The sequence below is a fragment of the Manis javanica genome, chromosome 12 (assembly GCF_040802235.1).
Source record: "Manis javanica isolate MJ-LG chromosome 12, MJ_LKY, whole genome shotgun sequence".
Lineage (NCBI taxonomy): Eukaryota > Metazoa > Chordata > Mammalia > Pholidota > Manidae > Manis > Manis javanica.
In genome coordinates, this window is record NC_133167.1 from 30,539,293 (window position 1) to 30,558,176 (window position 18,884).

Genomic DNA, 18,884 nt, shown 5'->3' on the forward strand with positions numbered 1-18,884 from the left:
AAGACACAGAATTCTAGAATTTGAGAGTTTTAATGACAGTAGTTTACTTTTCTCATTTTATAGTCTGCCTTAAAAAGAAAAATTTTATGTTAAAATATGTAGTCAACTATTTTATAGTTCTGTTATTTATTTGTATAAAGGTGAGGGATAGGATGATTTGCTCTTTTCATCAAAAAAATATATCTATAGTAGTCTAAGAATCAAGTGTTATCTTACCCTTCTCCATTGTCAAAAAAAAGATCTTTGTTCTGTAATTGGGTTTACAGATAGTATTTCCAGACCTTGGTTATTATGTTAATTTACTGGCTCCTTTCGTTGAAAAGGATCAGATTTCCTAACAAACAAGCCCACTGTCTTTCCTAACCACTGTTTTCTTCTCTGTTCCATGGCATAGTAAATACTAAGCTTGAAATAAGGTGAAATAGCTTAGAGTATAAAATGGAAAGAGAAGCAAAGTAGTTCAGAAAAAAGAAAGCCAACATAATTTAGGAGAACATGGTATTAATCTATTAAATGAATTGAGTTTTTGTTGTTTTTGTCCTAGAAGCTTTAGCTTTATAATGAGGAATAACAGATGTATTGTGGTTTTTTATCACAATTCAGAACATAAAAAGTTTGGTTGATAGATTTTTCTTTTCTTTTTTTAAGTCATATTAAATAAAGAAATATGTAAGTTGTCAGTTTATTTTTTTATTAGATATTTTCCTGAATAATCAAAAGCTTAGAATTAAAAAGCAATCCTTTATAAACAAAGGATTACTTACCAACAGGAGACTGGTGATCCTGTAGACTATGGCCTATTGCTGGAGAGTACAAGTAAGTACTAGTATTACAATACTATATGTTATTTTAGGAAAAATAGATAAATGGTTTGAGTATAGTTTTAGCTCTTGGTAATTTTATCACTACTTATCTAAATTTTATAAACAGAAGTTACTAGAAACTAAATATTTTGAAAATTACATTTGGCAAATTAAAAAATTTCATCAATGAATTAATAGAAACAAATTTGAATTTACTGACATGAGACATTGATTTTATTGTGATTAATAAATTGATACTGTCTTTTTGCTGTTTTTATGATAATGATACATTTTCAGTGTAACAGAACAAAACATTAGTATGCGAAAGATTGCTCATGCTTTGAAGCAAGTATAAATTCAGAGTCAAGGAATTGTGCAGGTGTAACAAACTGGCAGGCCCACAGATACCTCATTATACATTTGTGTTTCCCCTACCTTAGGACCTGAAATTCATCTGCTTCAGATTAACAGAAACAAACTCATTAATTTACTACATCACTGACTTCTTTCTCTCTAGACTATAGAACCTAGTCTTGTTATAAGAAATATTCAAGTCTGCATCTTAAAAAATGTTCCTTTATAATATATCTGCTCTCACTTTGTAAACAGTTAGTTTTCAGATATGCTCTATATAAGTATGTGGAGTTTCATTCCTACTGAAATTCAATGCCAGTAGCAACATCCCTAAGGATAAAGAGACTTCTAAAATATTATCATTATTTTAGCATTAGCTTATCTGAAGTGCTTTGTGTTCACAGGAAGAACAGGCAGCAAAATTGAAAGCTGAGAAGATCAGAGTTGCCCTGGAGAAAATTAAAGAGGCACAAGTGAAAAAGGTGGTATTTGGGATTTTTATCAGTTTTGTAGATTTATAAAGAATTGCCTTGTGTATATAATGAACCTGTAAAATATGGAGAGAGAGGTAGAAGGGGTAGTTCTTCCTAATAGGTTTCTCACATGTATTTTTTGTGGATAAAATGCATTAAAAGAATGACTTTCTGGTTTTAAGTTCTCCTAGAAGAGTACAACAGTATACTTTTATTATCTTACCTGTTATAATTTTTAAATGCTTTAAATTTGTTTATGTAAGTTATTTGATACCTAATTTCAGACTTTCATAAAAAGTCATTATTTGTGTTTTAATTTATATTCAACTAAGAACGTAGAAAATTACTCAGTATTGGAAGAAATTTCTAGACTGCCTATTTTGTGGTTTGTGTTTAATTTTCTTTTTACCTGTTACAGCTGGTGATTAGGGTGCACATGTCTGATGACAGCTCTAAAACAATGATGGTAGATGAGAGGCAGACAGTGAGACAAGTGCTGGATAACCTGATGGACAAATCCCACTGCAGTTACAGCTTAGACTGGTCGCTGGTGGAAACCATTTCTGAGTTACAAATGGGTTAGTACTATCTTTGCTTTACTTATTTCTTAATTTCTATGTAATTCCAGCAGTTTTCATGTTGACAAAAGCTCTTTGAGACATTTTCATATATTTTTTTCTCTAATATAACCTTGGCATTTTTACATTCTTTTTTTTTTCCAAGTATTTTGAAATTTCTTTGAATATGAGATAACTTCCAGTTCACTTGTTTTGAAGCCCAGAATGAAGTTTTTTTCTTAAAGGTAGCAAAGCTGTTTATTTTTTTTAAGGTAACAGAGTTTTTTCCCCCTTCAAATAAGAACAGCTTGGATTGACACATTTACTAAAGAGCATTTCATTTATTAACATTTGCACCAGTCTTTTTTTTTACTTTTTACTTTTTTTTTATTAAGGTATCATTGATACCTTACTTATGAAGGTTTCACAAGAAAAACAATGTGGTTATTGCATTCACTCTTATTATTGAGTCCCCCTCTTAACCCCATTGCAGTCACTGTCCATCCGTGTAGTAAGATGCCACAGAGTCACTATTTGTCTTCTCTGAGCTATACTGTCTTCCCCGTGACCCCACCCACACCATGTGCACCAACCATGATACCCCTCAATCCCCTTCTCCCTCCCTCCCCACCCCTTCCACACCCCTCCCCTTTGGTAACCACTAGTCCCTTCTTGGAGTCTCTGAGTCTGCTGTAATTTTGTTCCTTCAGTTTTGCTTCGTTGTTATAGTCCACAAATGAGGGAAATCATTTGGTATTTGTCTTTCTCTGCCTGACGTATTTCACTGAGCATGATACCCTCTAGCTCCATCCATGCTGTTGCAAATGGTAGGATTTGTTTCTTTCTTATGGCTGAATAATATTCCATTGTGTATATATACCACTTCTTCCTTATCCATTCATCTACTGATGGACACTTAGGTTGCTTCCATATCTTGGCTATTGTAGATAGTGCTGCAATAAATGTAGGGGTGCATATGTCTTTTTGAATCTGAAAAGTTGTTTTATTTCGGTAAATTCCTAGGAGTGGAATTCCCGGATCAAATGGTATTTCTGTTTTTAGTTTTTTGAGGAACCTCCATATTGCTTTCCACAATGGTTGAACTAGTTTACATTCCCACCAGCAGTGTAGGAGGGTTCCCCTTTCTCTGCATCCTCGCCGTCATTTGTTTTTCCTAGTCTTTTCTATGTTGGCCATCCTAACTGGTGTGAAGTGATTGCACCAGTCTTTTTATCAGCATTTTGCTTTCAGGGGAAACATAAAGCACATCTTTCTTACTTTTAGCTTGATACACTGAGTCTTAGTTTTCTATAATTTGTAGTTTGGTATGGTGTTTTCCAATTTAAATATTCCTCATTCTTTATACCATCATTGACTCTGTTAAAAAGTTTTCTTTTTATAATACTAGCTGTATAATTATAGAAACCTTGTAATAATTATTTTATTAGGCTTTATTAAATCAGTGATCAATTTCAACTTGCTGCTTTGTTTCAAAAATGTATTTGCATTGCCCTTAATAATTATATCTTTAAAACTTATGCAGCAATTACCATAGAAATAAAAATTTATTAACCCTTTTTTCTTAGAACACACACAGCCTCCAAAATTAAACTGTAAGTTATTAGAAATTTATTAATATGTATAAAAATGTATTCTAGTAATACTCATCTCTGTTCCTAAAGAATAGAAAGGTTTCAGTTCATAGTTGTAGCATAATATCTAAACAGAAATGTTTAGATACTAGTTTTTGGAATATTTCCATGACTGTATGTTAAAAACCCATATATGTGTAATATTTTTCTATTACTTTATCTATAATCCACTATAGTATCTTAAGTAACTAATCATATGGTATAGTGCTTCACATATACTATGACATCATTCAGTACTTGCTGAATAGAAGAAAACAAGAGACTACTACTTAGAGCTCCAAGTAAGATGATGGAAACAAATTATGATGAATATAAATTACTCAATTGAACAACAAAGATTATTAGAAAGGATGAATAAAACAAAATGTAGTTGTTTGCTGTTTATGAAAGATCTGTTACCTAAAGACCCAAGGAATGTGAAAAGGTACTAACCAAAAGAAAGATAATAAAACTGTGCTCCTATCAGACAAAGTAGACTTGAAGCAAAATGTATTACTAGAGATAAACAGAACCACACATCTTCACCAGGAAGGTGTAATCATTCTAAATTTTATTTAATAATAATAGTAAAATGTAAAAGCAAAGGAGTTCACAAGTCAGCCTTCGGAGTAGAACCTTTTCAGTGATCAATATAATCAACCAGACAAAAAAGGATATAGAAGATTTGAAAAATAATTTATTTCTCTATCTAGTAACAGGATATATTTAGGACCTATCTAATAACAGGAAAATTCATCTTATTTTCAAGCAGAGATGGAATATTTCCAAAAATTTCAAAAAATCATTATCCAGGATATGCTATTTGAAATTAATGTTCATTGTATAGGACATGTTCTTTGATGCCTGATTTGTAAATTAGAAAACATGTATGTTTAAAATAAACAAAACCCATGGATCAAAGACTGAATCTTGAGTATTTTAAAATGACAAGAACTAAATACTGTTGGAAATACCTAATATGAGAATTTATGAAGACAACTAAATGCTGGATTTTTTTAAGGCGGGGATGGGAAAAGGCTGAAAAAGACCTAGAAGTCAGAAGACCCACATTCTAGTCCTAATTTTCTTCCACATGGCAGCTGTGTGACCTTGCTGAAGTCACTTAATGCCACTAAGGCATTTTTCCTGATTTGAAAATAGAGGGAAGACCAGTTAATCTCTAAGGGCCAGAGCTGTAGTGTCAATTAAGATGCTATGGTGCTATGGTTTTGCTGTGAATTACTTTGCAAAATGTCATGTCTTTGATGCAGTTCTGATGACTATGAAAAAAAATTTGAAATTTTATTTTGGGACAGAGAGAATCTTTGAAGACCATGAAAACTTGGTTGAAAATCTTCTTAATTGGACGAGAGATAGCCAAAACAAGCTTATATTTATGGAGCGTATAGAAAAATATGCACTTTTCAAAAACCCACAGGTGAGACTGAATAACTTATAGAGGTCAGGATTTTTAAATGTTTAGCTTATATTATTCTATTACTGCTAAGTTAATAGAGTTAAAAAACTGGCAACCCCTGGTTGGAGCATCATGGCAGCAAAATCCTGTGGGAGCATTCGGTACTGCTGAGATGGAAGGTCTGCCAGGGCCCAGGTGTCAGACCTGAGAGGTAACCAGTCCCACCCAACCACATGGGCTGAGCCCTTGGGGAAGCAGAAGTTTAGTCCAGGGAGTTTCAGGTTTGTGGTCTCAGAAACCCAGAGCTATGTGTAACCCGGCTGTTTATTTGGTGAGTTTCTCATCCATCAAAGAAATAAATTTAAGTTTCTCTACTTGATCCATTTACTCAGTTGACACTTTGATTTCTTTTTTTAAATAATTTCTTTTTAATCCCAGTAAGCTTAATTATAATTGGTTCCACATTCTAACATATGTTACATTGATTTATTTGGCATGTTCATTTATGCCAAAATAATGTTTGAGTTAATCCTTCCTAACTCAAATATTTTATAAAAATCAGTAGGTAAGAGAAACAGCCCCACTATATATAAAAAAGTAGTAATGAGGAAAGCCAGCAGCGGCATTAAAGGTATTGAGTGGTTGTCCTTCAGTCAGTTTAAATTATGACCCATCTTCACTGGATATTTTTAGTGAAGAATACACCCTTGGAAATACCAACAGATTTTTCCTTGTGGGTGATTGTGAAAAATAGCTTTCATAAGGCTAATAATTAGAATTGAGGTTTTAGTTGAGCCAAGCAAATGAGATTATGGTAGTCTCAGAGAATTTGGAATTTCTTCCTTAAAAGCCAGAAACATAGATTAAATTTTCTGTATCTGGATCACTTAAGTTCAGCATATTTTAAGGAAATTTGCCTTATTTGTTGTACTTAATAATTTGTAGTCCTTTCAAATCCTGTAAGTATAGCTTTCTTTAGATATAGCGAAACATACTTGCAGTTGTTGCATGTAATCACACCTCAGGATTTGGGGGAGGGCAGTTTATGGAACAGCAGATAAGGTGAGGAGGGCTATGCATCTTAATAGTGATGCCCATGCCCAGGTTGCTTTTCAAAGTAGTGTACCTCTCAGGCTACAGAGGCAGAAATTGACACAGAGTTGCTATGTCTCTAGAAGAAATCATATATGCACCTGTGCCAAGGGACTAGTAGAATGGGTTTATCCTTTAACTTTCATTTCCTCATTTTTCCAGAATTATCTTCTGGGGAAAAAGGAAACAGCTGAGATGGCAGATAGAAACAAAGAAGTACTGCTAGAGGTATGCCTCTTCACTGCCTGCTCCCTATTTTTCTTGCACATTTTAATATTAAAATTGTAAGCATCTTTTTTGAGGTCAAGTATGCCAGTTCTATATATTTATAATTGTAACTAGAAAAGCCTGTATTCTTCCATAGTCTGGCAGAGTTCAACTGTGAACATTAGGCCACTGAAGATCCTTTTATAAACTAATTTTTGCCAAGCAATATACTAGTGGACAAAGAGAGTCATGAGCTTTTAGGGGCTGATGAGTGGGAGAAAAGGCTGGTCAATGAAGGGTGTGATTGTGCAATTTTATCTGCTTATCCAGAAAGGAATCTTAATAGCTAGCTCTTTACAAAATATTTCAAGCCTTAGCCTCAAGTAACTAAAAATCATGATCATTTTTTTTTAATGTATACATCTCCTTATTTTGAAGAGTAATAAAATAAATTCATACATAATTGGGTGTTTAGCTTTTTGGCTTTTCTGATTTTAGAGAACTCAGGTCAAAGAAGTTAGTGTGTTTGAAAACCAGAATAAACCTTTACTTAGCAACAAGGCAATTAGGAAAATGAAGATTAGCCCTCAGCTTTCATAGTGATATGAGCTGAGACAAATCCTCTTCACAATTCCTAATTTTCCTGTACTTTGAAGATAGAAAAATTAATTTAGGCTGAAAATGTCCTATGTTAATGGTTAGTGAGGATTTCTATTTTTCTTTTACCAACTACATGATTGATTCTTTTAATTTTTATCTAAGTATAGACATTTGAATTCAAAATTTTACATTTGTTTACATTCTTTCAACCTAATATTAAATATTTAAAAATAAGTGCCCTCTTTGTTTAGAATCATATTAAGTTTTTAAATTGTCAAAGTTTAACCATTCATTTAGCATATTGCTTTCTTTTAAAATATATTCCTATTTTAGCTTGACAGCTAATCTAAATGTGTTAATTTGGAGAAAAAGTCTAATGCTTCTTTTAGCTGTGACTACTTTTACTAAATTTAGCATAACTGCTGTTTTAAAATGCATTTAAATAATGTTATGTGCAACTCAGTTGACATTTCAACTTAGTTTCTTTAAGATAGTGTTAGGTAAAAGTTCATAGGGATTGCCATAGTAGTTCCAAAATAAATTCGTATTAGGTTTAGAATACAAACTTCTAATTGAGGTAAAGCTAGTAGTACGGTTTTAATAAAAAGACATTTTTGGTTTAATGACAGTGTCATGCATTTCACAGGGATAAATACAACTTTGTTCTGAGAATCCAAGGATCATATGTCTTTTGCAATTATCTTCTTATTTTAGGAATGTTTTTGTGGAAGTTCTGTAACTGTACCAGAAATTGAAGGCGTCCTTTGGTTGAAGGATGATGGCAAAAAGTCCTGGAAAAAGCGTTATTTTCTCTTGAGAGCATCTGGTATCTACTATGTCCCCAAAGGAAAAGCAAAGGTATGTGAGCTCCCTTGTTGTGCTAATTGATTTTAATTTGTATTGAGTATGCTAACAAGGTGAATCTAGGTTGATTTAACTCTTGTAGGACATACAGAATACTGCTTTGTTTATTCATCTATTACAAAGAGGAAACCTGAAAATGTTCTCTCTCTAGTCATTAGTTGGACCCATCTCGAATCACTTACTAAATTTAAAATCATTCTCAACTAGAAACTGTTACCAGATCTGATATTGCTTATTTATACATTATTGTTAATTCCATTTTTTGGGTGTTTTTATCATAGGTCTCTCGGGATCTGGTGTGTTTTCTCCAGCTGGATCATGTTAACGTTTATTATGGACAGGACTATCGAAACAAATACAAAGCACCTACAGATCATTGTCTGGTGCTAAAGGTAAACATGTATCTCTTCTTAGGAATTTTAATTGATGTTAGACATAGTGTGGGTTATTGGACATTTTAGAATAGTTTGAATCTCCATGTAGTAAACTATTTTTGCTTTTTAATGTAGGTTTTTAAAGGACTAGTAAGGATGGTAAGGAAAAGAAGCTGTGCTAACTACTGTTAACCCTTAGCTAAGTAGCCCTAATTCGACTGATGTTCCTAAGAAAAGGATACTGGATTGTAAGCTTGAGTCATAGTATATGTGACAGATTAGATTATAAATTTGAGACTTTCATTTAATAGCAGGCTTATTTTAAGAAAACATAGAACCAAAGTGGGACGTGGATATTTTGTGTTTTAGTTATTTTCCTGTACTTAGCAGAACTATCAGAGGGTACTGTGCCCTGGACAAAGTGAACTCTCATTTGGTTCAGAAATAATTTTTGTCATTTTCCCCCCAAATCATAGTTCTGATACCTGTGCCTGAGCTGTTTTTAGTGAGTTTTTTCCTCCTTTATGCAAACTTTTGAGCTTCTACACTACTTAACAGCTGCACTTTTGAGAGTTGACATTTTTAGTTAATCTACTGGAACATCGATAAAGACAACATTTAAAAATTCAGGATAATTACAGAGATGATTAAGTTTTTCTCATTAGTTCTATCTTAGTAACCTGTTGGTTAACTACTTAGGTCTAGTGTTTATATCATCATTTGATGAATTATTATTAACATATCATTAATATACAGTCTTATGTTAGTTTCAAATGTATGTCACAGTGGTTCAACAGTACCCGTGATCAACTTATACTGTGACTGTAAATTATTGTGCCCCTTTATCCTTCTCCCCCTCTCCCTGCCTCCCTCCTTGTACCTGCCCCAACCCCTCCCCTTGGTAACCTCTAGATCATCATTTGATTTTGTTTTTTTCTGAGAATTTGTCAGTCAGGTTTAGGGTTGGGAGGTGTTTGTTTAGGGTCTGGAATGGAGTTTTGATTGTTTTGATAAAATTAGGTGTGTTGTAATGGTAGCCTGATGACTTATTAAATGATTCTTTCTTGCAGAATGCCACTGTGTCATTTGTTACAGCAGCAAATAATTTTTTAAAAATCAGTACAAAGTAGCTTAGTCTATCAGCTTTCAAAATGAGGACCAAGGTTCCCTGGGAGTCCCTGAGAATTTGTAAAGGAGTCTTTGAGTCAAAATTATTCTGATACTACTAAGATGTTATTTGCATTTTATACTCTTAATTCTCTCAGATATGTATAGTGGAGTTTTCAGAGAGTTACATGACCATGTGATGACATCTTTACTATCTTGGGTAGCAGAATGTGCATTTGTATATTCTTATATTTTAATTTTTTCTCAGTTTTAATTTCTTATTAGGTAAATATCAAAAGATATAACCTATATAAATGAAAGTTATTTGGGGGTCTCATAACATGAAAACAAAAAAAGTTGGTTATTTTGATGGCTCGAGGTTGTGAGAACTCAAATTTTGTTCATCTTTACCTCTTCCATCTTCTGCCTATTGGCTTATTCTCAGACTGGCTCACCTCATGGTCCCAGACGGCCACTGCACTTCTAGGCATCACATGTAGATTCAGTAAAATCCAGCAGAAGAGCAGGGACTATTCTCCCTACTATTCTTTTTTAAAAGAAAGGAAATATTTCCTGGAGCTAACAACGACCCCTCCACTTGAGGATCACTGGCCTGGAGTACATGCCCACTCTTAACCCCATCACTGGCAAGGAACAGAGCCACGGTTTTTGTCTTACAGTAGTCAGAATTCGCACCCTGAGGCAAAGGGTGGCAAAGGGTGAGCATCCAAACAAAATTGATACTTTGACCGAAGAGGTGAGGAGGAGGAGATAGCTGTGGGGAAGGTGGCCCAACAGTATCTGTTACAGCCAAAACTGTGACCACTATCATTTTAATCCCCTTTTGCCGCTCACAGAATTCTTAGATTAAGAATATTTTGTTCTAAAAGGGGCTTTTTGTTCTTTATGATGATTTATGTACTTCATATTTGCTTTTAGTAAAGCAGGTTAAGCTAATCTCATTTATCTATATTACCTACCAGAATATTTCTGTATGCAGAAATATTCAATGTACTGAAATTAAAAGCACCATACCATTAGATGCAAATAATAGTAAAAATAACAGACCTCATTTATTGAAGAATTCTACAGTGCCCATTTTCCAGATACAAAAACTAAGGTTTAGAGGGGTCAGTGTGCTGGAGACCACATAACTTTTAATATTTAAGATGTCTCTTTTCCTGTAAATTCTGTAGCAGACTGCCTATGTAAATATTGTTATTCTTGAGCATGTGAGTTCTGACAAATGAAATGACAAATGCTGCCACACAGGGTCTTTACAAATGCAAATTTAAATACCAGGTTTGACCCCTTTGGACAGCTTCAGGTTATAATGACTGAGTCTGAGTCCTTACAGGAAAGTATAGGATACAGGAAAGAATAATCACTTGGAGGAAGTAATAAAACACATCGTTTAGTAATTAGTTTCTTTTTAAAAGGTAATAATAAAGATAATGGGAGGAACTTATTCATGAAATTTGAGAGTGTAGGAATAAACAGCATATGTTAATACATTATCTGAAAAAGGTATGTACTTACTGGGACACATGTGTCTGCATGTATAGTTAAATAAGTTTCTTAAAGGGAACCTATTTTTAAAAATATGTACCACATTAATTGTTGGAGTAGAGCTCAGCTTAGCCAGGTCTAAATTTTCATTTTAAAGAAATGAGGCAAAGTAATTTATTTTAGTATGTTAGGAAGCAAAAAGTGATTAGAGTTTAGGATTGGAATATGAACATGAAGTTCTCAAACACATTACTAAAAAGACGTTTTATCTGATAATCATGGAAGTAATAAGGTGGAATATTATATAGTCTTATTTTTTATCCTCTTGCATGTTAGTTGAAAATTAATTTTCAACCCTATATGTGTTTCCAAAATAATAAATGGGTGGTATACATTCATTGGTTTTCCTTTGTTGTTGGGCTCTGATTTTAGAGCATCACTTTTAGTTGCACAGTTTTGGAAATTATCTGTCTCAATCTAATTTTTGGCATAAACAGAGAAAAATAATCTGAGAATGCAGTAGTAATCCAGAATTTTCTTATTGTATTCTTAAAGGTTTATATTCTCAAATTTTTTACCTTTTATCAGAAAATGAAAAAAGTTTTAATCAATATCATTTAAAAAGTGAAATGACCTTTCTTAACAGCTTTTTGTTTTTTCTGGTTTAGCAAAGAATGTCTTCTTCATACTTGTTCTTAGCTCTTGTGTGGTGGAATTTTACAAGTGGTGGAATAACATTGTGGTGAAAAGGGGAGAAAGGCAGGAATTTGGAAGATTGCACCCCTAATAAGGCAGTAGTATGACATAGTAAGAGCACTGGCCCTGGAGTGATACTGAATGGTTTCAAACCCTGGTTCTTTTCTCTAATTGGTGAGCAACTGTGAGCTCTGCACCTCAATTTCTCATATCATGGAGATAATTATATATAATTCATAGGATTTTTGTAAGGATGGAATGAACTAATTAATGCATGTGAGGTATTTAGCATAATGCCTGGTACATATGAAGTGCTCAATAAATGTCACTTTTAATAAAATAATATATTAGCGGAGTAGGCAGCCTCCTGAGATATTGGTGCAGAGCCTGGATGACCATATTGAGGCTATAGAAGGAATCTTTTTTTCTTAGGTTGAAAAAGAACTTTTGAGGTCCTAAAGAAATTTAAACTAGCTAGTACTTTGCAAATAGTCAAATAATCATACCATAGTACTCTTCAGGGTATTATTTAGATTCCTCGGTTAGAGAAATGAGGAGAGAAGGATAAAAGATAATTTCTCATTGATCTTCTCTGATGTTGTGTGGTAAAAACATTCCCTACGTGGAGAGAATGAGTAGAATATACACACTCTGATACAGATACATAACTGATATTGGTCGCCATCTATTTCTGCTTCATTGAGAACTTATTCAAACTGTGTATTTATCTCATGGGTTTCCATAACAAACAAGTGGTTTGAGAATTTTTTAAGCCTCTTTCTTATAATTGAACATAAATTTAAATATTTCTCCAGGTAAAATATAGCCACTGTTTATTTTTCAAAATAACTAAAAAGAGCAGCACTGATTAGCAATCATTACATCCAGAACCAAGTGTGATATGGGGTTTTTCTTCCCAGGCAACTAGTCATTGTGGCCCAGTGAAGTTAAAACAACTTAAGTCTATTCCAGCACTTGCATTTTGTAGCCAAGGTCAAGACAGTCTCCTCCCATCCACACCTCAATTGAGAAGTACATTGGCTTGTGAAAACTAAATCTAATAAATGCAGTTGAAAAGCTGCTTGTTCCTGGAAGGCATGTGCCCGGGTAGCGGGGCCTGCAGAGCAGTTCTCAGTCCACAGCACCCTGCTGCAACAGGTGTGAGCGCCTCCTGGGGCCTAGATACCATCCCTGTGCTTTGTCCACCCTGCCCATTGCTCACCTCTAGTAGAGAAGCAGTTCAAGCTTGCCTAAAGACTCTCATTTTCTGAACCCGTGATTTCAGTGGCTTCAAAGTGAAATCAATCATATTCCCTTTCCATAGCCATAGTTTAAGAATTCTATGATTTTGTTAATCTTGATGGACTTTGTTTCTTCCAAGTATAGAAAGAGTATTTGGGAATTTCCCATGATGTGAAGATATTTTTTAACATTAACACAAGTTTCTCATTTATTTTGAAAAATGCTTAATGTACTACTTTATTAGGCTTTATAGCCATATAAGAGGTATAAATTATTTGGCCATTACTCTGATGGCCTGTAACTTGTCAAGATATGTTTAAGCCTTAATAGAGTTTATTTTTGTTTAGTTCCTTCAGGGCATTTAGTTGAATTTTGCCTTTGATCTTGCAGCACCCACAGATTCAGAAGAAATCTCAGTACATCAAATACCTTTGTTGTGATGATTTGAGGACCCTACACCAGTGGGTCAATGGTATCCGCATAGCAAAGGTAGGTTTTTTATTGGTTTGATGAAGGAATATTGGGGTGATTCATGGTACAGTTTGTTGTGACAGTTTTTCTAATTATTTCATGTTCAAGATTTTGCCAATGTCCAGCCTTCTCAGGCCTAAATTTTATGTTTTTAAATGTCTTTTTATCCTGGTTAAGGGGGTAAACTTTTAACAATTGGTATCCCTTGAATTATACTGCTGGTAAGAGCTTATGTGTAACATCAAAATGATTTATTTTAGCTTTGGAGAATGCATTATATGATTCTTACATAGTAGAGTAGCCTAAGCAAAAGAAATTTTTTGAAAATTAGATTGCCTTGGTGTAGAGGAAGAGATGAATAAGCAGAACAAGATTTTTAGGGCTGTGAAAAACTCTGTATGATATTACAGTGTTGGATACATGTCATTATACATTTGTCCAAACCCACAGAATGTACATCAAAGTGAAGCTAAAGTAAACTATGGACCTTGACGGTTTATGATGTGTTAATATAGGTTCGTTGATTGTAATAAATGTCCCCCTCTGTTGGGGAATATGGATTATGGGATTGGCTCTGCATGTTTTAGGGGCTGGTGGGGGCACATGGGAAATCTCTGTACCTTCCTCTCAATTTGCTATGACCCTAAAACTGCTCTAAAAAAAAGAAAGTCTTCTTCTTTTTTCTTTTTTGAACCACATTTGCCAAAGTAATTAAACCAGAGGTTAATGAGCAGCAGATGCCCTGCTGTGCTATATGGCCACAGCTTAGATATGAAATGGCATAGTTTTTCTCTTTTTGCATTTCAGTATAGCAAAATCATTGGTGTCCGAGGGACAGACAGAAAGCAGATTAGTTTTCAGGCTCTAGACAATACATAATGGTTTGAAATGAAAATGTAAGTTAAATATCATTATTGTAACAACAAAAAAAAAAGGGAGATGTAATGCGCCCAAGAAGCATCAGCCACAGGTGAAGTAATTTATAATATTAATTTAAAATACAACCAGTTTGGGGAGGAAATGAGTAGGAAAAGGTTTTGGAGCAAACACAATCAAAAAAACAAAAAGGAAGTCTTAAGAAAAATTTTAAAGGACATCTTAAAGATGATTTTACATAATAGTTGAAGGAGTATTTATGTCTCTGAAATGACTGAAAACAGTATTTATTATAGCTATAAAATCAAAGTTGCTTTAGGAATAACAAAAAAATCTTTTTATTGATGAACATAATCAGAGTCAAGGGTTAACTTGTTCCCTTTCTAAAATTGAGGGAAAATAAGAGTAGATTATAATTTACTGGTATTAAAGAATTGTTGAAGTATTGAAGGTATTAATTTTAATACAGTGATGACTCAACAAACAAATGTATCCCCCTTTTCCTAGTGTATCCATCTATGTCACACTCAGTAAAGTTTCAATGTCATTATTAATTGACTGCCTTCTGTCTAGTACGGGAAGCAGCTGTATGTGAACTATCAAGAAGCTGTGAAGAGGACAGAGTCAGCGTACGATTGGACTTCCTTATCCAGCTCTAGCATTAAGTCAGGATCCAGTTCTTCCAGCATCCCAGGTAGCTGGAAATGCCCAAAGCACTATTTACCACCAATGGGAAGGTGTCGCTACAGACTGATAGTAGATCTGGTTATTTCAGCATGAGTCTTCAAAACCAGAGCCACACCTACTTTCTAAAGTATAACAAATAGGTGCTTTTCTTGTTGCTATTGTTGGGATGACATCATGGGCTAGTTCATAAATGTATTTGAAGTGGAGAGTCATTATATAAAGTTGTAAGCCAGGAGTTTTGTTAGTATTTATAAAGTTTATGTAAAACTCAGTCACACTGCTGAAAAACTACTATTGATTCATAATTGGTGATAGAAAATCGCTCAGAAAAAGTCTCTGTACTCAGAATCTATGGTGAAAGTGCCCTTCACCATAGGCTTCCTGACATTTCAGTAGAGTGGAAATAAATAGAATTAGTTCAGTATCACAGTTAAGGAAGCTGCTTAAGTCATCCAACTTTCTAAAGTTTTCACAGAAAATCAGTGACGCTCAAAAGATGCTTATTTGCAGATTCCCACATCCTTTAAACAAGTAGGCTGTGGTCACATCTTAAAATCAATGCTTTTTTCCCTTCAAAATGTTCCATGAATGATATTTATGTCTTCTAAAAGCGAAGTTTTTTCTTTGTCCTGACATCCCATGAGTTAGTGTGCATAAGTGTATTTCCCCGCTCTGTTTCCTGAGAGGGCCAGAAGCAGTGAGAATACCGAGTGCCTGGATCTTGGTTTTCTAATATCATTTTCCAAAACAAAGGACTCAGGGCTCTTTGGTTAGTGGCTGATTCTAGGGCCATGGCACAGAATCTATAAGATGAACCTGGAGCATCTTGTCATGAAGGAGGTACTCAGAATAAAAAAACACAATGATGGGAGTATGTGAAAGGGACACAGGGCCAACCAGAGGAGATGGAACAATCTGAGCAACAAAATTACATAATATTGTAATTTTGAGCCACCAGTCCATATTAATACAAGTAAATTATTGAATAAATAAGTAAATGGGTAAGAAGAGACAAATCTCCTGTGCAGAAGATTTCTAAATGCTATATGCAGACATGCTGTCCTCAAGGAGGTGGAGCTTAACTCTCTGCTTCCTAAGGGTGGGCCTTACAGAGTGACTTGCTCCAAACAGGGCAGTTGTGGGGAGTGAGGGTAACTTTACAGTGGAAAAACCTCACAGAAAATACCTCAGCCAAGTGGTCAAGGTTAGTATCATCAGTAATGTCATTGATAACATGTATCCTTGATTTAGTGTGATGTGATTGGCATTTCCCTGTCTCCATCTTCTTGCCCAAATCCCATTACCAAAGTCTAATCAAGAGAAAAACATCAAACAGATCAATACTGAGAGACATTCTACAAAGTACCTCACGAGCACTCCCCAAAACTGCCAAGGTCATCAAAAACAAGGAAGGTCTGCAAAGTTGTGACAGCAGCTGCTATAATGTGCCCTAGATGGGGTCCTGGAAAATGGGTGTTATGGAAAAACTAGTGAAATCCAAATAAAGTTTGGAGTTTAGTTAATAGTCATGTAACAATGTCAGTCCCTTAGTTGTAACAAATATACCATAGTAATGTAACATGTTATAAGGCATAAACTGGGTGCTACATACATGTAATGTACTACATACATACAGAAAAACTGCTAGTTTTTGCAGTTTCTATAAATCTAAAACAATTCTAAAATAAAGTGTTTATTAAAATGGGGGGAAGAAACCTTTGAGACAATGGATTAGGAAAGACAAAGTAAGTATGTCACAAGTAGAATTAAGGGAACAATTGAGAAAAAAATGCAGAATATTTTTAAAAATTTATATAGCATTTTAACAGTTCAGGTAGTTCCTCACATTATTTTATGAAGTTGTATGGTACCTTTTCCTAGTCCAGCAACATCTCCCCATATACATTAAGAATTAGGCAGACTTTAATGTAAATCATAAAATCACATACATTCATGCTGAAGAGAGCTCAAGGATTCCCATGTTCCAGCCTCCGGTCATATAGGCTGTTGACCTAGGTATTCATTAAATAGGGATATATAAAACTAGTGAAGTTGCAACTTTTAAAAATTCACTCAGCTATGGAGTGATCAAGAAAAAAGGAAAGAGTATGTTTTATCTTATATGGCTTATATTTTTGCTCTGAGGGTATTTTCTTAACCTTATCCAGGAGTGCATGGCTATTATCTCTGAACTACTTTGGTTCACCTGGTGGACTTGTTTAAGTGCAATATAGTAACATGCACTTTTCACAGAAGATTGGATGGGACTAGATCTCACTTTGGCATGATTATTTTACCTGACTTGGAGTGTAGTGAAATAATCTTCTGGTTCCCTCACTCTGGATATCCAGTCGATTGCACTGTATTCTCACCAGTTTCCTGCTCCCTTGAAGAGGTCTTTATGCTTTACCAGGAGGCCAGACTACAGTGCAGCTGCTGCCTCGTGGTACCAATGCCTGAATCCCTCAGAAACACTTCTCCCTTAGGGGACAGATCCTAAGTTCTGTGTTCATTGCTGGGAAAAAGGAAGTAATCAAGTACAGATCTGAATTCGTAAGTGAGTACTCTCTGGGATGGCCTATAGGAGTATATAAGAAGATTGCATCTCAGCGTAAGGAAGAGAGATGATTGAAAATAAACTCAGTCCTTACTGATGATTCATTCATTCTCTTATTTGCTGGAAGTTCTTACAAGACAGGTTGTCAGGAAACCAATAATATATGAACCTTCTATTGCAGATATCAATCTCATGGTGAACTATTTAAAAATAATTGAGATTTCCTATTAGCCCTAAGGTAAGGAAAGTTTTCTAGTGGAAAATACAAACTATGTTTATATGAAGTGAGTTGAGTAAAAGTAACTTGTTGCCGTTCTGCATAACATCTGGTCTTCTGCACAAGATATTTTCAAATTGCACATGATGTCAGAATACTGATTTACATAATCCTATTTTTGAAAATCTGTTTTAAACAGAGTCTCAGTCCAATCACTCTAATCAGTCTGATAGTGGAGTGTCTGACACCCATCCAGCAGGACACATCCGTTCCCAAAGCATTGTGAGCTCCATCTTCTCCGAAGCTTGGAAACGAGGCACTCAGTTGGAAGAGTCGAGCAAGGTAACACCTGTGTTAATTTATATAGAAAAATCTGTGGTATCCCATTTAGTTTGTTGCTCTTTTATTCCTTTATTAGAAATCTTTCTTGCCCTATTCCAGCATTCTTTCTTTGACTTCTCTGAAATAAATATGTGTGAATTGGCTCTAACAATCTAAAATCTCAAAAAAATAAAATATTAGCTGTTTACTTAACTCTTTTTAGCAGTGGCTCATGTTTTAGGAAGTAATGATTTCCTCCTTTCCACCCTTAATCAGTTTGTGGTATATTTAGTATCAATGCCACTGAATTTTGTCCTAGAGAAGCTAATAGTTGATTATTTATTTATTTGTTATTAATTTATTCAGACTCATTCCATCTTCTTTTATACTTTTTGGCATTTCTCTGTGCATTGATGAATTTTCTCAAATTATGATACATGTGGAAGACTAAATTCATATTAATCCCCTTAAAATTTTGGATCCCTGAGCCCTGCTCAGTAGCTTATTCAGTGGCACTGAAGAACAAGTATAATGGTTGCAAGACTACTTAGGGAAATAGAGAGGCTCTTTAGCCCAACTGAAAGACACTGTGTCAAATTGCCTGTTCTGTGGGCAAGGGTCTCTCCAGCCTGACCTCTTAGTGGGCCATTACCGGGGACCCAGGGGCATACCTGGCCTGACCATTTTGGTTCTGCCCAGTAGTCATTGTGATTTTTTTGTTATTTTGGTCTAAATCACTTATACAAGTACATTCACTAATGCGAATTAAATGAATATTCTCCCTCAGTATATTTCTTATTTGCATATGTGGTTGGTTACTGGCCCTCCA

General features: G+C 34.6%; 1 protein-coding gene across 1 annotated transcript in view; it reads left to right on the forward strand.

Moving 5' to 3' along the window:
* Positions 1 to 18,884, forward strand: part of RAPH1 (Ras association (RalGDS/AF-6) and pleckstrin homology domains 1) — a 95,083-nt gene that overhangs the window by 71,672 nt on the left and 4,527 nt on the right. The window contains 9 exon segments of the mRNA XM_037009222.2: positions 1,562 to 1,639; positions 2,049 to 2,208; positions 5,135 to 5,256; positions 6,490 to 6,555; positions 7,849 to 7,992; positions 8,280 to 8,390; positions 13,317 to 13,415; positions 14,847 to 14,967; positions 17,934 to 18,076. Coding sequence (XP_036865117.2) covers positions 1,562 to 1,639; positions 2,049 to 2,208; positions 5,135 to 5,256; positions 6,490 to 6,555; positions 7,849 to 7,992; positions 8,280 to 8,390; positions 13,317 to 13,415; positions 14,847 to 14,967; positions 17,934 to 18,076 — 1,044 coding nt within the window.